This window comes from Bidens hawaiensis, unplaced genomic scaffold (genome assembly GCF_021521415.1).
Source record: "Bidens hawaiensis isolate Kalapana, Puna unplaced genomic scaffold, B.hawaiensis_p1.1 tig00032067_1, whole genome shotgun sequence".
In the NCBI taxonomy this organism is placed as follows: Eukaryota; Viridiplantae; Streptophyta; class Magnoliopsida; order Asterales; family Asteraceae; genus Bidens; species Bidens hawaiensis.
Window position 1 is genome coordinate 62855 of NW_027495433.1, and position 14703 is coordinate 77557.

At 34.2% G+C, this 14703-nt stretch overlaps 1 protein-coding gene, 1 non-coding gene and 1 pseudogene across 2 annotated transcripts; 2 read left to right on the forward strand and 1 right to left on the reverse strand.

The window, feature by feature from the left end:
* The first annotated feature begins 2202 nt into the window (after positions 1 to 2202).
* On the forward strand, positions 2203 to 3552 carry LOC143582935 (phosphoserine aminotransferase 2, chloroplastic pseudogene; annotated as a pseudogene).
* Positions 3553 to 3646: 94 nt separating this feature from the next.
* On the reverse strand, positions 3647 to 8870 carry LOC143582934 (pyruvate kinase 2, cytosolic-like). The gene is made up of 16 exons (XM_077065392.1): positions 8777 to 8870; positions 7945 to 8041; positions 7278 to 7375; positions 7031 to 7186; positions 6869 to 6946; positions 6617 to 6748; positions 6307 to 6387; positions 6153 to 6224; positions 5976 to 6065; positions 5749 to 5893; positions 4919 to 5007; positions 4739 to 4834; positions 4550 to 4617; positions 4197 to 4296; positions 4034 to 4093; positions 3647 to 3907 (listed from the first exon to the last, which is right to left on the reverse strand). Exons 1-16 carry the CDS (start codon positions 8843 to 8845, stop codon positions 3755 to 3757), a joined length of 1584 nt encoding a protein of 527 aa, XP_076921507.1. The 5' UTR covers positions 8846 to 8870; the 3' UTR covers positions 3647 to 3754.
* Positions 4388 to 4472, forward strand: TRNAM-CAU (transfer RNA methionine (anticodon CAU)). The gene is given in 2 exon segments: positions 4388 to 4425; positions 4437 to 4472. It is a non-coding gene; the product is annotated as a tRNA-Met (tRNA).
* Positions 8871 to 14703: the final 5833 nt, after the last annotated feature.

Genomic DNA, 14703 nt, shown 5'->3' on the forward strand with positions numbered 1-14703 from the left:
CTTTCCTCCACATCATATACTCTCTCATCCACGTCACATTCTCTCTTCTTAAAAACACCCCAAGAATATCTATTGGTTATGCAAATACAAACTTCAGTAGAAATAACTAGAATTTGAAACCAAAAAATTAGTTAATAAAAAGGGCCTCTCCAAAAATATGTATTGGTGATTATTTGCTAAAACCCGACGTAGATGTTTGATTCACCATTGTTGTATCAACGTTTTTAAGATCTTACAATGTATATGAGAAAAATTGTGTACGTCCATTAGGTATACGATCCCAACCTTGGCCTTAAGATCTCGCTGATGCACATCTTTGGTTGGTTTGATTACTACTGTGAAAAAACCATTCGTACAGCTAATGGGTGTTCCAATTAGTTAAGTGAACAAATACAAACAAACGCCACTTTTATTTAATTGTTCACAAACCTTTAGTAATGTGTTCGTTTATTTATGTTTGTTCGATTGCGTTTGTTCATTAAGACTTTTAATAATTTTGAAACCTTTACTTTTTATTTCTTCTTTACATAAGACTTATGAGCAGGTATGTCAACAACCAACTATCAAGGTGACATACCGATTATTTAACTTCTTGTTAGCTAATTAATATATTAAATATAATTTTAAAAGTATTAGAAAATTATTGTAACTATTAATAGGTTCATAAAGTTATATTAGAAAAGTATGTGTCTTTAAAATATTTAAACATTGTTCATAAACATTTGAATATAGTTTAGGCAATCTTAATACTGATTTAACTTATTTGAACTTTTTTTATAACTAATTAATTTATATTATGCCCTTGCCAACTTAAGATTAACTTTCTTACCAACTTAATATTAACTAATGTATCTTTCTCTAATTTATTATTGTGAATGTGTATAACTATTGGAGAAGAAGCAAAATAGAGTTATGCTTGTTTTTTTATTTTTTTTACCCCACACAACACATACTTGGTCTCCAAGTTCTATTTTCCCTAACTTGGTCTTTAATCCACATGTAAAACTATCATTCTTTTATAGTTGTTTTATTTGACCCCATAACACAACGCAATTGATGTATAATAATTTATACATTTTTTCAGCACTAAAGTATCTCATAATAAGCATAATATCAGCAATTATATTAGAATAAATAACCACTGATGTTTATAATTTTTATCTATAAGTAAATAGCCCTAAAGAACAAAACGAGCTGATATACGGGAAAAAACTGTGAAAACAGACTCAACATACCCTATGGTGAATTAAGGCATGGCCATGTCAAGAATATACGAAGAAAGGACAAAATTCAGGTAGTCACAACATGGTCATGTTAACCTCAATATACCCTATGTTAACAAGAGCAAAAGACAAAATAGAAGATTCTGAAGCTCAACATGGCTATGTTAACCTCAACGCACCCCATGTTGAAAATACAAGAGAAATGACAAATTTGGACTCTCCCAGACTCACCACGGCGTGTTTACACTTACCACGGCCATGTTCACTCTTCTGCTGTACCATATGACAACGAGCATTAATTACGACAAGACAAAATGATCACCATAGTCGTGCCCAACTCTCCACGGCCGTGTTGAGGTGCCCAACTTACTCTATAAATTGAATGCTCATCCACCACATTTAATGGACTTGTAGGAACAATCAATACACTCCACCCACTCACTTTCACCACAATTAATAAGGGAATTATCTCATCCATCCAACCCTTGAAGATTAAGAAGATTAAGCTATTGGAATAAGTCATTAGCAATTATATTATAATAAAAAACCACTAATGTTTATAATTTTTCTAATTTACAAAGATTAGTCATCTAAATTGGTTAGATTTTTTTAATTTGATCATGTTTGTATCTATTACTTTGATTTATCACATTATGTTTACTATTAGCTAAACTTTCATAGTATCATCTTGGTTAATGAATCTTAATTGAAGTTTAATAATATTGATTAACATGTGATCCGTCTATAATAAGTAAAGGTTATGTTGTAATTATCACTTGATGAGGAATGTTAAAATACTCTTAAAAGATAAACTAAGTGCCAAGTTTGACAATAACTGTCACACCCTAACTCATGCTATTAGTAGTTAACTCGTCGCGACTAATTTGACCTTATAATCTACTCGTCGCGAATAAAGGACTTATGAATTACTCGTGGGCGTTGATTGCGAGACATGAAACTTATTTAGTCGTGACGAGCCATGGCCACGTCAGCCAACACCCCCAACACCCTCCTTCTCAAAAACCCTAGCATCCTCAAAACCCCAACAACCACCACCACCACCGGCTTCAACCCATTTCCGATCACACGCGCCACCAAATCCATCTCCATCAAATGCTCCCAATCCACCGCCCCCGCCGTAGCGCCACCCACCCCCGCCGCTGCCCAAGACCGCCTCTTCAATTTCGCCGCCGATCCCGCTACGCTGCCGGAAAACGTCCTCCGGAAAGCCGAATCGGAGCTTTACAACTGGCGTGGTGCCGGTATGAGTGTCATGGAGATGAGCCACAGAGGTAAAGACTTTTTATCGATTATTGATACAGCTGAATCAGATCTAAGGAAATTATTAAACATTTCCGAAGATTACGCCGTGTTGTTCCTTCAAGGCGGCGCCACTACGCAATTTGCGAGTGTGCTGCTTAATTTGTGTAAACCCGACGATCCGGTCGATTACATTGTGACCGGATCGTGGGCGATAAGGCGTATAAAGAAGCAACAAAGTACTCCAAGCCTAGAGTGATTTGGAGTGGTAAATCGGATAAATACACGGGGATCCCGCCTTTTGAGACACTGGATCAGAATGAGGATGCTAAATATTTGCATATATGTGCGAACGAAACCATACATGGTGTCGAGTTTAAAGAATACCCTGTGCCTAAGAACAAAGAGGGGATTTTAATTGCGGATATGTCTTCCAACTTTTGTTCGAAGCCGGTGGATGTTTCGAAGTTTGGGATCATTTACGCGGGTGCTCAGAAGAATGTTGGTCCGTCGGGGGTTACGATTGTGATTATTAGGAAGGATTTGATTGGGAACGCGCAGGAGATTACTCCCGTGATGTTGGATTACAAGATCCACGCAGATAATAAGTCATTGTATAATACTCCGCCGTGCTATGGGATTTATATGTGTGGGTTGGTGTTTGAGGATTTGTTGGCGCAGGGTGGGTTGGTGGAGATTGAGAAGAAGAATGTGAAGAAAGCTCAGATTTTGTATGATGCTACTGATGGGAGTGGTGGTTTTTATCGGTCGCCGGTTGAGAAATCGGTGAGGTCGTTGATGAATGTGCCTTTTACTCTTGAGAAGTCTGAATTGGAAGGGGAGTTTATTAAGGAGGCTGCTAAGGAGGGGATGGTTCAACTTAAGGGGCATCGATCGGTTGGTGGGATGCGTGCTTCGATATATAATGCTATGCCTTTGGCTGGTGTGGAGAAGTTGGTTGCTTTCATGAAGGATTTCCAAGCTAAACATGGTTAAGAGTTGGTGGTTTTAGGGTTTGTTTTGTAGTGGTTTGTTGTTTGGTTCTGTTTTTGGTGGTTCTGCTATGTTATTTTACTATGGTCTTGTTTCTTTCTCTCTATATAAGTTGCTTGATACATAAAATGAATTGGATTTTAACAATAATGTTTAGGTAGCATCATGGGTTATTAGAGTAATCAGCATCATGAAAACATGTGAACTGTATTATTGTACGATGAGAATAGAGTAAAACCCGAGGATCCGATTTGCCTCGGGGGGTTTAGAAAATTGATCTAGCCTTCAAGCTCGATAATCTTCACGAGCGAATCATCACCGACCTTTTGGCAAACGACAACCCGATCATGTGGCTTGACCATACCACTAGCCTTTCCATGGTCCAATGCAATCTTTAAGATTGAGTCGTTTGTTGCACTTGTTGACTCCGCCTGCCCCCAAAATGACAATATACACAAATAAGAAATCGAATCTGAATTTTAATAATACAATTGTTGACATGAATGGTCATATGATATTAAAATAGAAAGGGTTTGGAAAATTGAGAAGAATCTCACTGGATGTCGAGGATCTGCAAGCATTGGAAAGAGGCCTCTAACGATGAGAGATTGCCTTGCCTGCATAACATCACTCAGAAGCATAAATAGTTAAATACGAGTCAATCACTAGAATTCAAAAAAAGTTAACAATAGTCATCCTAGACTTCTAGTAGTAGCATACCTCAAAGGAACCGGTTAATGTCCATCTTAGTTGGTTTGTTTTGAGACGAGGAATCACAACTGAAATCACAGGCATTGTTGGCCTATATTTTGCAATCAATCTGCAATATCGTCCAAATATTATATGAGATTTTGAAAAGTTGAAATGCTACATTCGGATAACAAAAGAAGATTCAGCTTGGGAAGCATCAAGGGGTGGTGGCGCAGTTGGCTAGCGCGTAGGTCTCATAGCTAAAGAGTGATCCTGAGGTCGAGAGTTCGAGCCTCTCTCACCCCATAATCCTTTTTTTTTATATAAAAATAGCAAAAAAAGAATAATTATTGAAAGATGATACGAATTTTGTAACAATATACCTGGAAGCTCTCCCTGATGAAGTGAAGCAAATGATAACTGAAGCTTTAACCTTAATGGCAGCACGCACCTTGATCAACAAAATAAGGAAAACATAAACTATACTAGGCCCCTCATAATATGAGAACGTTAAAGTGTTAAAACTACAAATTGCGCAATATTAAGAGCCTGAAAAAAGTTAAGTTGAATACCGCAGAGGAAGCGATCGATTCCATGTGGGACATAGGTTCTCCAACATGTTTGACAGTAGTTTTGAAGAATAAATCTTGATTGAATACCTTCTCTGACTGCAAAATAAGATTTATACTACAAATTAGAAGTGTCCAGATATATAATAATGGTATGACTGTATGAGGTTTAAAAAAATCTACCTCTGCACAAATTTTACCAACTGTGGAGATAGTGTCAACAGGGTATAATCCTCTCAATGTCTCAGCACCTAGGATAATTGCATCACTACCTGAATCAGAGTAAGAATATCAATAAAAGCTGTAACCGCTTTATTCATGACAGTTTGTATATGATCGTAGTTTGATATTTCATATCTCATATCCGTTAACTACATATACTTATTACATGGTGAAAGTGAAAACACCTTTCAGTTGAACCATAAGAATATATATATTACACATAGGTGTCTAAACTCTAAACGAATCATTTGTTCAATAAACTGTTCGGCAGAAAGTTCATTTATATAGCAAACCTTTTTTTGTTAGTTAAATGAACGAACATGAACGTATGCCTCGTTCATTCATTTAGGTTCTGGAACGTTCGTCCATTTAGTATCGTTTATGATCGTTCCTTCGCTTACATTTGTTCAAGTTCTTTGGTTTACATATTTAATATATTCATTGAAATATATAGGTCCGTTACAATTCAGTCTAGTTTTAATAACATTTTAGACCCTACACATTGTTTTTCACGTTTAATTTTAATTGGTTTAGCTCAATTATATTCGTTCATCTACGATCAGTTATGTTCGTGATACGTTCATTTAGTTCATCTACGATCAGTTACATTCGTGATACGTTCATTTATATTGTTAACAAGCGAACATAAACGAACACAAACACGCTCATTTTCTTAACGGACGAACACAAACAAGAAAACCTCATTCGCTTGATTGTTCGTGTTTAATCAATTGTTTGTGAAAGTTAAACAAGCGAACACGACACACCTAATTACACAAAGTTAAGCTTACCATCCAAAACGGCATTGGCAACATCAGTCGCCTCAGCGCGAGTGGGCCTTAAGTTGTCTGTCATGCTGTCCACAACTCGGGTGATTACTGCAGGTTTTCCAGCCATGTTACACTTGAAAACAGCTTGTTTTTGAAACAAAAACACCTAAAAACACAGAAACCGTAAAGTTGGGACTTGTTATCATTTGCACTGAGTGCACACTTAACGGTATAATAACGAAACATACTTTTTCCGGGGGCAGATCTATCCCCAGAGTTCCTCGAGAAAGGATTATACCATCTGCTTCTTCTAGAATTTCATCAAAATTAGTTAAACCCTGCAAGAAAAACCAGCTTAGACTGATGTTAGACATAATAGGAGAGGTGATTAAATTACATGTAGCTAGAAAATTATAGCATTGTACTTCAGAATTTTCAATCTTTGCAAAAATCTGGGTTTGATTGAGATCACCCAATTTGGAGAGGTATTCACGAGCCTGAGTGACAATAAAAATAAACAAGATTAATTTTAATAAACCCACATATAACATAGTATAAAAGTGGTGAATGTATCCTTACTTGTCGTATGTCTTCTGCACGACGAGTATAAGACAAAGAAAGGAAGTCTATATTGTTACGCATTCCCCATGTGCTTATAACCTGAAGTTTGCAATGTATGCTAGATAAGAACTAGAATATGTAAGCATATTATGAAGATATTTGTTTCCAAACGATTGAACAGCCAATCAGTTATATAAAGAACTCCAACAAGCATACATATGATTTGACATAATTATTAGTGATATAATATCAAACATTGGTTTCTACCAAACAACCTTATAAGTTATAAACATCAGAATATCTAATGGAAACACAAAAGAAAGTTCACCTCCTTATCTTTATCAGTAAGAGTTGGAACATCAATACGGATTTGGGATACATTTAAGGTGAATAGTGATCCAGATAAAGTGGCAGAATTCTTTATCAGACAAACAACATCCTCTCCTTTCACCTCATTTACCTTTGAATCAGAAAAACAAAAATTAATATTTGCAAAAAAACCTGATTATAAAACATCTATGTTTATAAAGAAACTTAGCATGTATTAAAATATGTGAAATGTTCTTCGGTGCTGCCTTACCTCCAACCAAACAGATGTTGTTTCACTTCCCGTGAACAAATATTGACCAATGAAAATAGTGTCACCAGTTTTCACAGCCTACAAAGAGTTAAAAGAGTTCAACTTGAGATTATTTAATGTGATATAACAGTTCTTGTGGATAGCAGACTTTAACACATGTACCTTTGAAAGCCCACTAAAATTTATTGGTAACAGATTTGAAGTGGCTTCTTTTTCTTGATTGGGTGTGAGGGTGACCAAGGTCTCTTCCTCCAGATAAATAGGACTCTCGGTTTTGTTGACAACTTGCAACTCTGGACCAATAGTATCCAACAGAACCTGGTATAAAAGAATATATTTGAACTTATAAATATTACTATCATATAATGAATTGGGAAAGTGTAAGGAATTCTGCACTTGACAAACTTACAGCACAAGGCTTTTTTGTACTCTTCATTGCGATCCTAAGGTTTTCCAGTGATTCTTGATGAAACTCAATGTCACCCCATGAAAAATCAAACCGTGCCACTGCCCGGACAGTATATGATTCCAACACAGCTTAGTTAGTACTGTAACACATCTAATTAGGACAGTACATAATTAAGTTTGTAAGGGAAAATAGCACATCTAACATATGCTATTCAAATGGATCCAGAAAAAGCCTTTAATTAATCTCCAAAGTAATATAAACTTGTGTCATAAGTCAGAAATCAAGAATTTGACGCAATTGACAGTAAAGTCAAATTGTATCTTAGATAAACCCGGGCAACTTATCACCAAATGAATCCATTAATCAAGAACAAAACAATCTTGGATAAACTCCGAAATATTATTGATCAAGAATACTTAACTCAAAAACTTGATTACAATGTTTAGATAATCTAACAAATCCTAGCTAGGCTCAAACTTCTTATTAGATACATACACAACTTGATTTACATGTAAACATGAATTTGAAATAAACTAGACTACTAATACACATTAACTAGTAATCCCTAAAATACCCAGCCCATTACCAAACCGTATGAGGTCGGTAATTAGTTCTCGTTCCAACAAGTTACATCATCTGAACTACACAATAGAAAGTGACAAATCACCTGACATCCCAGCCTCCAGGCATTTTGATATCGTCTCAACCGATCGAGATTTAGGGCCCAAAGTCCCAACGATCTTCGTCATAGCAGGAAAGAAGCTCTACGCATCAATAATCAAACATATTTGCTTATTCACAAAATACAAAAGAATACAAAAAAACTATCATAACTCTTCCGATAACAAGTAAGATCAAAGATCATCACATGATAGCCACTCACAATTAGGCGTGAGCAATAACCGAACCGTTAATCAAAACCAAACAGAAAACCAACAAAACTGAACCAAAGTTAACCAAAAACCATCAAAACTGAACCAAAATTAACCGAAAACTGACTAACCGAAAATCGGCTATTGGTCTGTTTTGTTTATCCTCGGTTAACCGAAGTACCGAACCATTCATATTTTCATGTACCTCCATTTCATGTGTTCAACCGAAATCAAACAAACTGAAAACCGACAAAGTAACTGAATCTAACTGATTTCGGTGGTTAATTTTTCAAAAATCGAATTTCAGTTATCGGTTTCAGTGGAGCAGAATAACCTACATATGCTCACTCCTACTCACAATCCTACTATTTCCAAATCCGCAGCAATTGCAGATATAATTAGTCTAACACACTAAAAATCAACTAAATTCGAACCGATAATGAATTTAATTACTAAATCAGGCAAGCAGCATTAAAATCAACTAAACTAGTAATCAGATTCCCTTGTACACAATAAAACAACCGTAAACTAATAGCAAAACCTCATCTAATAACCTAGCTATTTCAAACTCACGACGATCATGAATACAAGTAGTACAATTAATACAGCAGCAATTAGATCACTTACAGGCTTGGAAGGCTCGAGAATTGAAGCCATACGGATCGGTTCCTCGAGAAGCAAGTGATGCGAGTGCATATTGCCGGTTAAGATCTAAAACTACTACCAGTTGTAATGAAATGATAATATTAATACTAATAGCAGATTGGCTCTGTGGATGGAAAACCGTCGCCGAATGGACGTCTAGATCAACGGAAAGTGAGAGGTGACAGGGTGGAAGTTGTTGAGTGTAGAGTATGGTACAAGTGACTAAGCGGAATGTACAAGTGGTTTGAGCGGTTGTGGATGTGGGGAAAGGTGTTTTGGAATAAAGGTCGGGTCAATGATGGTCACGGCGCCACGTGGATTACACGTCTTATCGCGGAAATCTGGTCCCACCAAATTGTTTACTTTCGGACAGTCACGTGCCAAGTGGAAAAAACAAAAAAGTAATGTGGCTCTTCAAGCTTGCCTTCGTACCGTAGGGGCGTTAATAAAAATAAAATAAAACAGAATTAAAAGAACTTGAAAGTTGAATCGTACTCGTAACCAGAAAATTTAGTCGAATTGTGAATTCGGTTTTTGGTTTCGTAAATCTTGCTTATATGGATAATCAAACCGAATTCAGTCGAATAAATTGAATCATAAACGGTTTACACAAATAACCGAACCGGGTAAACCGATTAATGGGTTTAATCATTTTAATTCGGTTCAATTAGACGCATTTATAATTCTGATGGGTTCGGTTGGACACATCTCTCTCTCTAAAAGCAACCACCGTTCACCAAGGGTCTATTCAAAAACTCAGGTTGCTAGTCGTGGAGCTATTGTGATGGTGCGGCGGTGTGGAAGACACTTGGTAGGGGGTGAGGGAAGTTGTTTGATTCTTTTAATGGTTGTGGTTTACCTGTTGGTTGTGCATTGGTGCTATATCCGACCGCTTGTAGCGGTGGCTTGTGGTTTATGTTGTTCTTGGTATGTTGCTCTGTTTGTTTTTTAAAACAAAAACTGTCTGCAATTTAATTTCATGTCTACAACTGAAGATGTGGTTTGAAGGTCTGCAATCTGAAAATAATACTGTTTGTTTTATAAATTGGATAGCGTCTGCATAAGCTGAAATTTAGTTATCTATCATACATATCACAGTAGATGAAATTTATTTAACGTCTATAAACTACTAAAATAATTGGTATGGTGTACGAACTGTGAAAGTGGGTGGTGGTGGACGATTGGTGGCAGACGGTTGTGGTAGGCGGTGAACGGTGGGTGGTGGTGATGGACAGTTGTGGTGGTGGTAGTGGACGGTGGTGGTGGCGAATTATGGGTAGTGGTGATAGACAGTTATGGTGGGTGGTGGACGGTACGTGGTGATGGTAGTGGATGGTGGTGGTGGCAAACTGTAATAGTCGCAATTTAAATGGTAATTATAATAATTTTTTAAGATTACGTTTTGTGAATCTTTACTTCAGAGTCTAGTATTATAAGATATAAAATACATAATACTAAACAAAAAGGTTTAATTCGTAAATATATGAAAAAAAAAATTAGAAACAATGATAAGTGTGAATTTTGCTATATCTTGAAAGTTGATTTGAAACCATAAGCATTATTTTTTCCGCTGTAACTTCCGACGAAAACGAGTTTTATCCGTAACTTAATTTTAATCCTATTAAAAAACAATTAACACGAGTTTTGGGATTAGCCAACCATTTAAATACATATAAAATCCATTCCTTCGTCTCTGCCGTATTCACCACGACCACCATCGTTCGCAACTTGCCGGAAATACACGGCCAGCGCTATGAGTTGTTACCGGAGATAATCATCACCATCACGCGAGTTTACCGCTTGTGCCTGTCACGCCAGCTACAGCCGCCGCGCACCGTTACTGTTGCTCACCATTTGACGTCCTGTTCCGCAATTCAGCCACCGTCACGCATCCGTATTCTCTCGCCGCTCTCGCTCCTCGATACGCTTAGTTTTGTTCGGCTGCGGAGGTAATAATTATACTCCTGTTAACCTTTCATGTGAGCGTAAGTATCATCTTGAGTTCCGTTTCATTCCGGCGACTAACAAATGTTTAATATAAGATTTTGTTTTGGAAGAACATATGTAGGCATAAATAAATCAAGCGTTTTTGTTTTGCTTAGTTCAAACTAACTTGAGTTTCATATTATGAATACTTGGATGCATATATATATATATATATATATATATATATATATATATATATATATGTGGGGCGGTTAACGTACACTAAGAGCATTCTCATCCTACTCCCCATCTTCAAACCAAAAATTACACTAAAACTCACTTTATTTTCACTCTCTATTTCAATTAAATAATACTTTTTATACCTTTTATCATTACCTTTTCTCTTTCCTTCACTCACAACCACTTTCAAAATATATTAAAAAATTATAGGGGATGAACAGTAACTTTTCAAATATACAGAAAAATCACTACTTTTTCTAAAATATAAAAACTCTTCACTCACAACACTCTAAATCACTCTCTAAATTATAAAAACACCCTCACATAATATGAGGGGTTGGATGAGAATGCTCTAATACCTTATCGTACATTAGGTACGCGAAAATTCAAAATGTACAATTCAACACGATTAAATTATTAGATACATTAATACGATACTATACGGTGGATATCAAAAGGGTAATTCCGTCCAGAACGTACAAGTATACTCCCCCAAATCTAGTATTTCAATTCCCCAAATCGTTGTTCTTCATTATTGTACAATAACCCACCCCTAAAATCGAGCGTCCCATATCGGCATAACTAATTGAATTTGCAGGTCTTTATAGTTAAATTAATCATGTTTCGAATAGTATTTTCTTTGAATTACTATACGGCGGTTATCAAAAATGTTCGTTACCTGCAAATAAAACAGAACGTTTTATCAAAACGTATTAAAAAAATCAATTTTATTTTTTAATTCAAAACGTATATAAAGAACGTTTTATCAAAATGTATAAGAAGACATCAATTTTATTTCAAACTAGAATGTATTATCAAAACATTTTATCAAACCAAAACGTATTAAAACAGAACGTATTAAAATGTTTTGAATAGTATTAAAACGTTCTGATATTTGAGCAAATAAATATGAGCAAATAAACTAGAACGTATTAAACAATTTGGCTAAAACGTTTTGATATATATAGTCAATTTGATAAAACGTTTTAGGGATATAGTCAATTTGCTAAAACGTATTATAATATATCTACTGTAATGTGTAAAACATTTTGATATTATATATACGTATAACTAAACCTTATTTCTCCTAAGTTCGTCAAACACCTAATACGTTCTAAATTCACTTTCAAATTTAGGCACATAACTAATTAAAACATGAATAATTAATAATTAATAATTACTAAACTAAAAGTGCAAAAACTACTTGATCTGTTCATTAATAGAAGCTTCAGACTCATCAGCAAATTGAAGCGTGTGTCTGCAAATGGCGTCGGTAACGACGGTTGAATCGACGCAACGATTAATTAGGATGGAAACGATTTGAAATAATTTACAAATTTGCCACCGTGTGTTTTTTGAAATCTAGGGCTGAGGGTGTCTCGTACGTAATGTACGATAAACGATTATTGTATATATCCTTTATCTATCTATCTATATATAGGGTTGAGTTTAATGGAGAAATCATATTAGTGTGAGAAGTTGGAGAAATCCTTTGAACCAATCAAAAATTTTCTTTTGCTTTTTTCTTTTAATTAATTGCAAGTATATAATGGTAAAGATTAAAATGTTTATACATGGTAAGTTTTACATTATGGAAGTTTTACAATGAATTAACTTTTTACTATTTTACTTATTTGTTTATTAAATTAACAATGCATACTGATTCATTTCTTTATTCGTATTACATTTCTTATTATTTTGATATAGGTCATATTTCACGTAAAATCTGCTACACCATCCTACATATCAACTAAACGCGTTCACTTTGGGCAGGTAGATCATTTCCTTCCCAGTTCCCACAAACATACTTTGTTAAATAGATTATTATGTATAAAGACACATTACTAGTGCAATTTTTTTTCACCTCATAGCATTTTATATGATTATCTAATCTTCTTTAATGTTGTGTTTTTATCATTATTAAAAGTAAAAGTTGACAATATAAACAATCAACGTACGTTACATTAAATGAAACGAATACATTGAAATTTAACTATGGTCAAGTTATTAGTTCAAAGTAACACTAAACACCATAAAAGTAACTTGTATAACCAAGTTAACCAATTCTTTAAAACTTTCTGAAAGTCAAGAATCAAGTTCTCAATCAACGGGTGATGTCGGTGATCCCGAACTTAGAAAACATAAGTCTCTTCATCACTAGCCTACACATAACCAATACACAATTTTCAGATAAAACCCTACACAACTTATAGAATAATCCTACACAACGTACTTACACATATCATTATGTACACTTAAATTAATACCTACACAGCCTACTCAATTTGCAAAAATATTAAAAAACACTACACAATGCTCAGTTAATACCTACATAATTTTTAAAAAAAACTTACACAATTTAAAAAAAAATCAAGTACCTATATGTAGAAAACCAATACATAGTTTTTAGATAAACCATACACAATTTACACATAACATAATATATACTTAAAGTTACAACTACACATCCTACACGTTATTCTATTTATTTATTTATATATCGATTTTCATTTGTTATTTATATTTTTTATTTTTCTTATTGTATAAATTGTTAGTTTTGTTATTTGTATACCTATATCCATTATTGTTTATTGTTTTTTTTTTTACTTTTTTTTTTTTTGTGTTTTATTTTGGTTTTAATTTTTAATCACATTAAATATATAAAGATATATTATTTAACATGTAGATTGATTCATATTAAAAAAATTGTTGCTTATAAGTTCATGCTTTACAGTTCGAAATTTTTATGTTTTTGTTGCATAAAAGCATGTGTAGGTTGTATGCACAAACATATTTTGCCAAAACACCGTAACCACACTATGCATTGACAAAATAAAATATATCAAACGAAACATATCATTATAAAAAAACAAGTAATGCATTCTATTTTAGGTATATCATTAAAGTATATGTTTATCATAACAACGTAGGGATAAACAAATATAATATATTCTATGTAGGTTTATTATTTTAGTGTATGTTTATAATATCAGTGTAGGAAAAAATAACAAATGTATTTTATGTGGATTTATCATTAAAGTGTAGGTTAATCAGAACATTGTAGGAACACATTTGCAACTATGTAGGCTCAACGTCAACTAATGTTGGTAACTCCATCATGTTTGCATGTGTAGAAGTCTACATATCACATTGTATAAGAGTTTGTATAGGTGGTCAATTGGTTCAGAGTCAGTGTTTTGCGTTCCTTGCGTAGGAATCTGTATTAACAAATGCATTTTTGTAAACTGGTGTATATTTATTTCAGAGTAAATGGGATTCTAGAAAACATTTATGAGTTTCTATATTTGTTATAACAACGAAATTACAGCCCTACCCTTTTCTATTAAAACTCATTAAAAACATATGCATATTATTACAAAAATGCCATAATCAATGTAAGTCTTTGATCATTATATCTAATGGTCAGGATTCATTTCTCCAATTTCTCACTTTAATTTCATTTCTCCACTGAACCGTCTCCTATATATATATATATATATATATATATAACCAAGTTTACATTTTATCTAACTAGTATGTTTATGAACTTAGAAAATTTTCTAAAGCTTTTTGTGTCACTTAGTTTATGTTTCCACTCACACCATGATTGAAGAAATTATGTGAGTTGGTATTATTAATTATATTTCTTTCACAGTTTATTAGATAATAAATCAAGGTATTGGTTTTCATTAATATTTGTTATAACAAACGTTATGAATCCGTCGCCGGATAAATTATCGAAC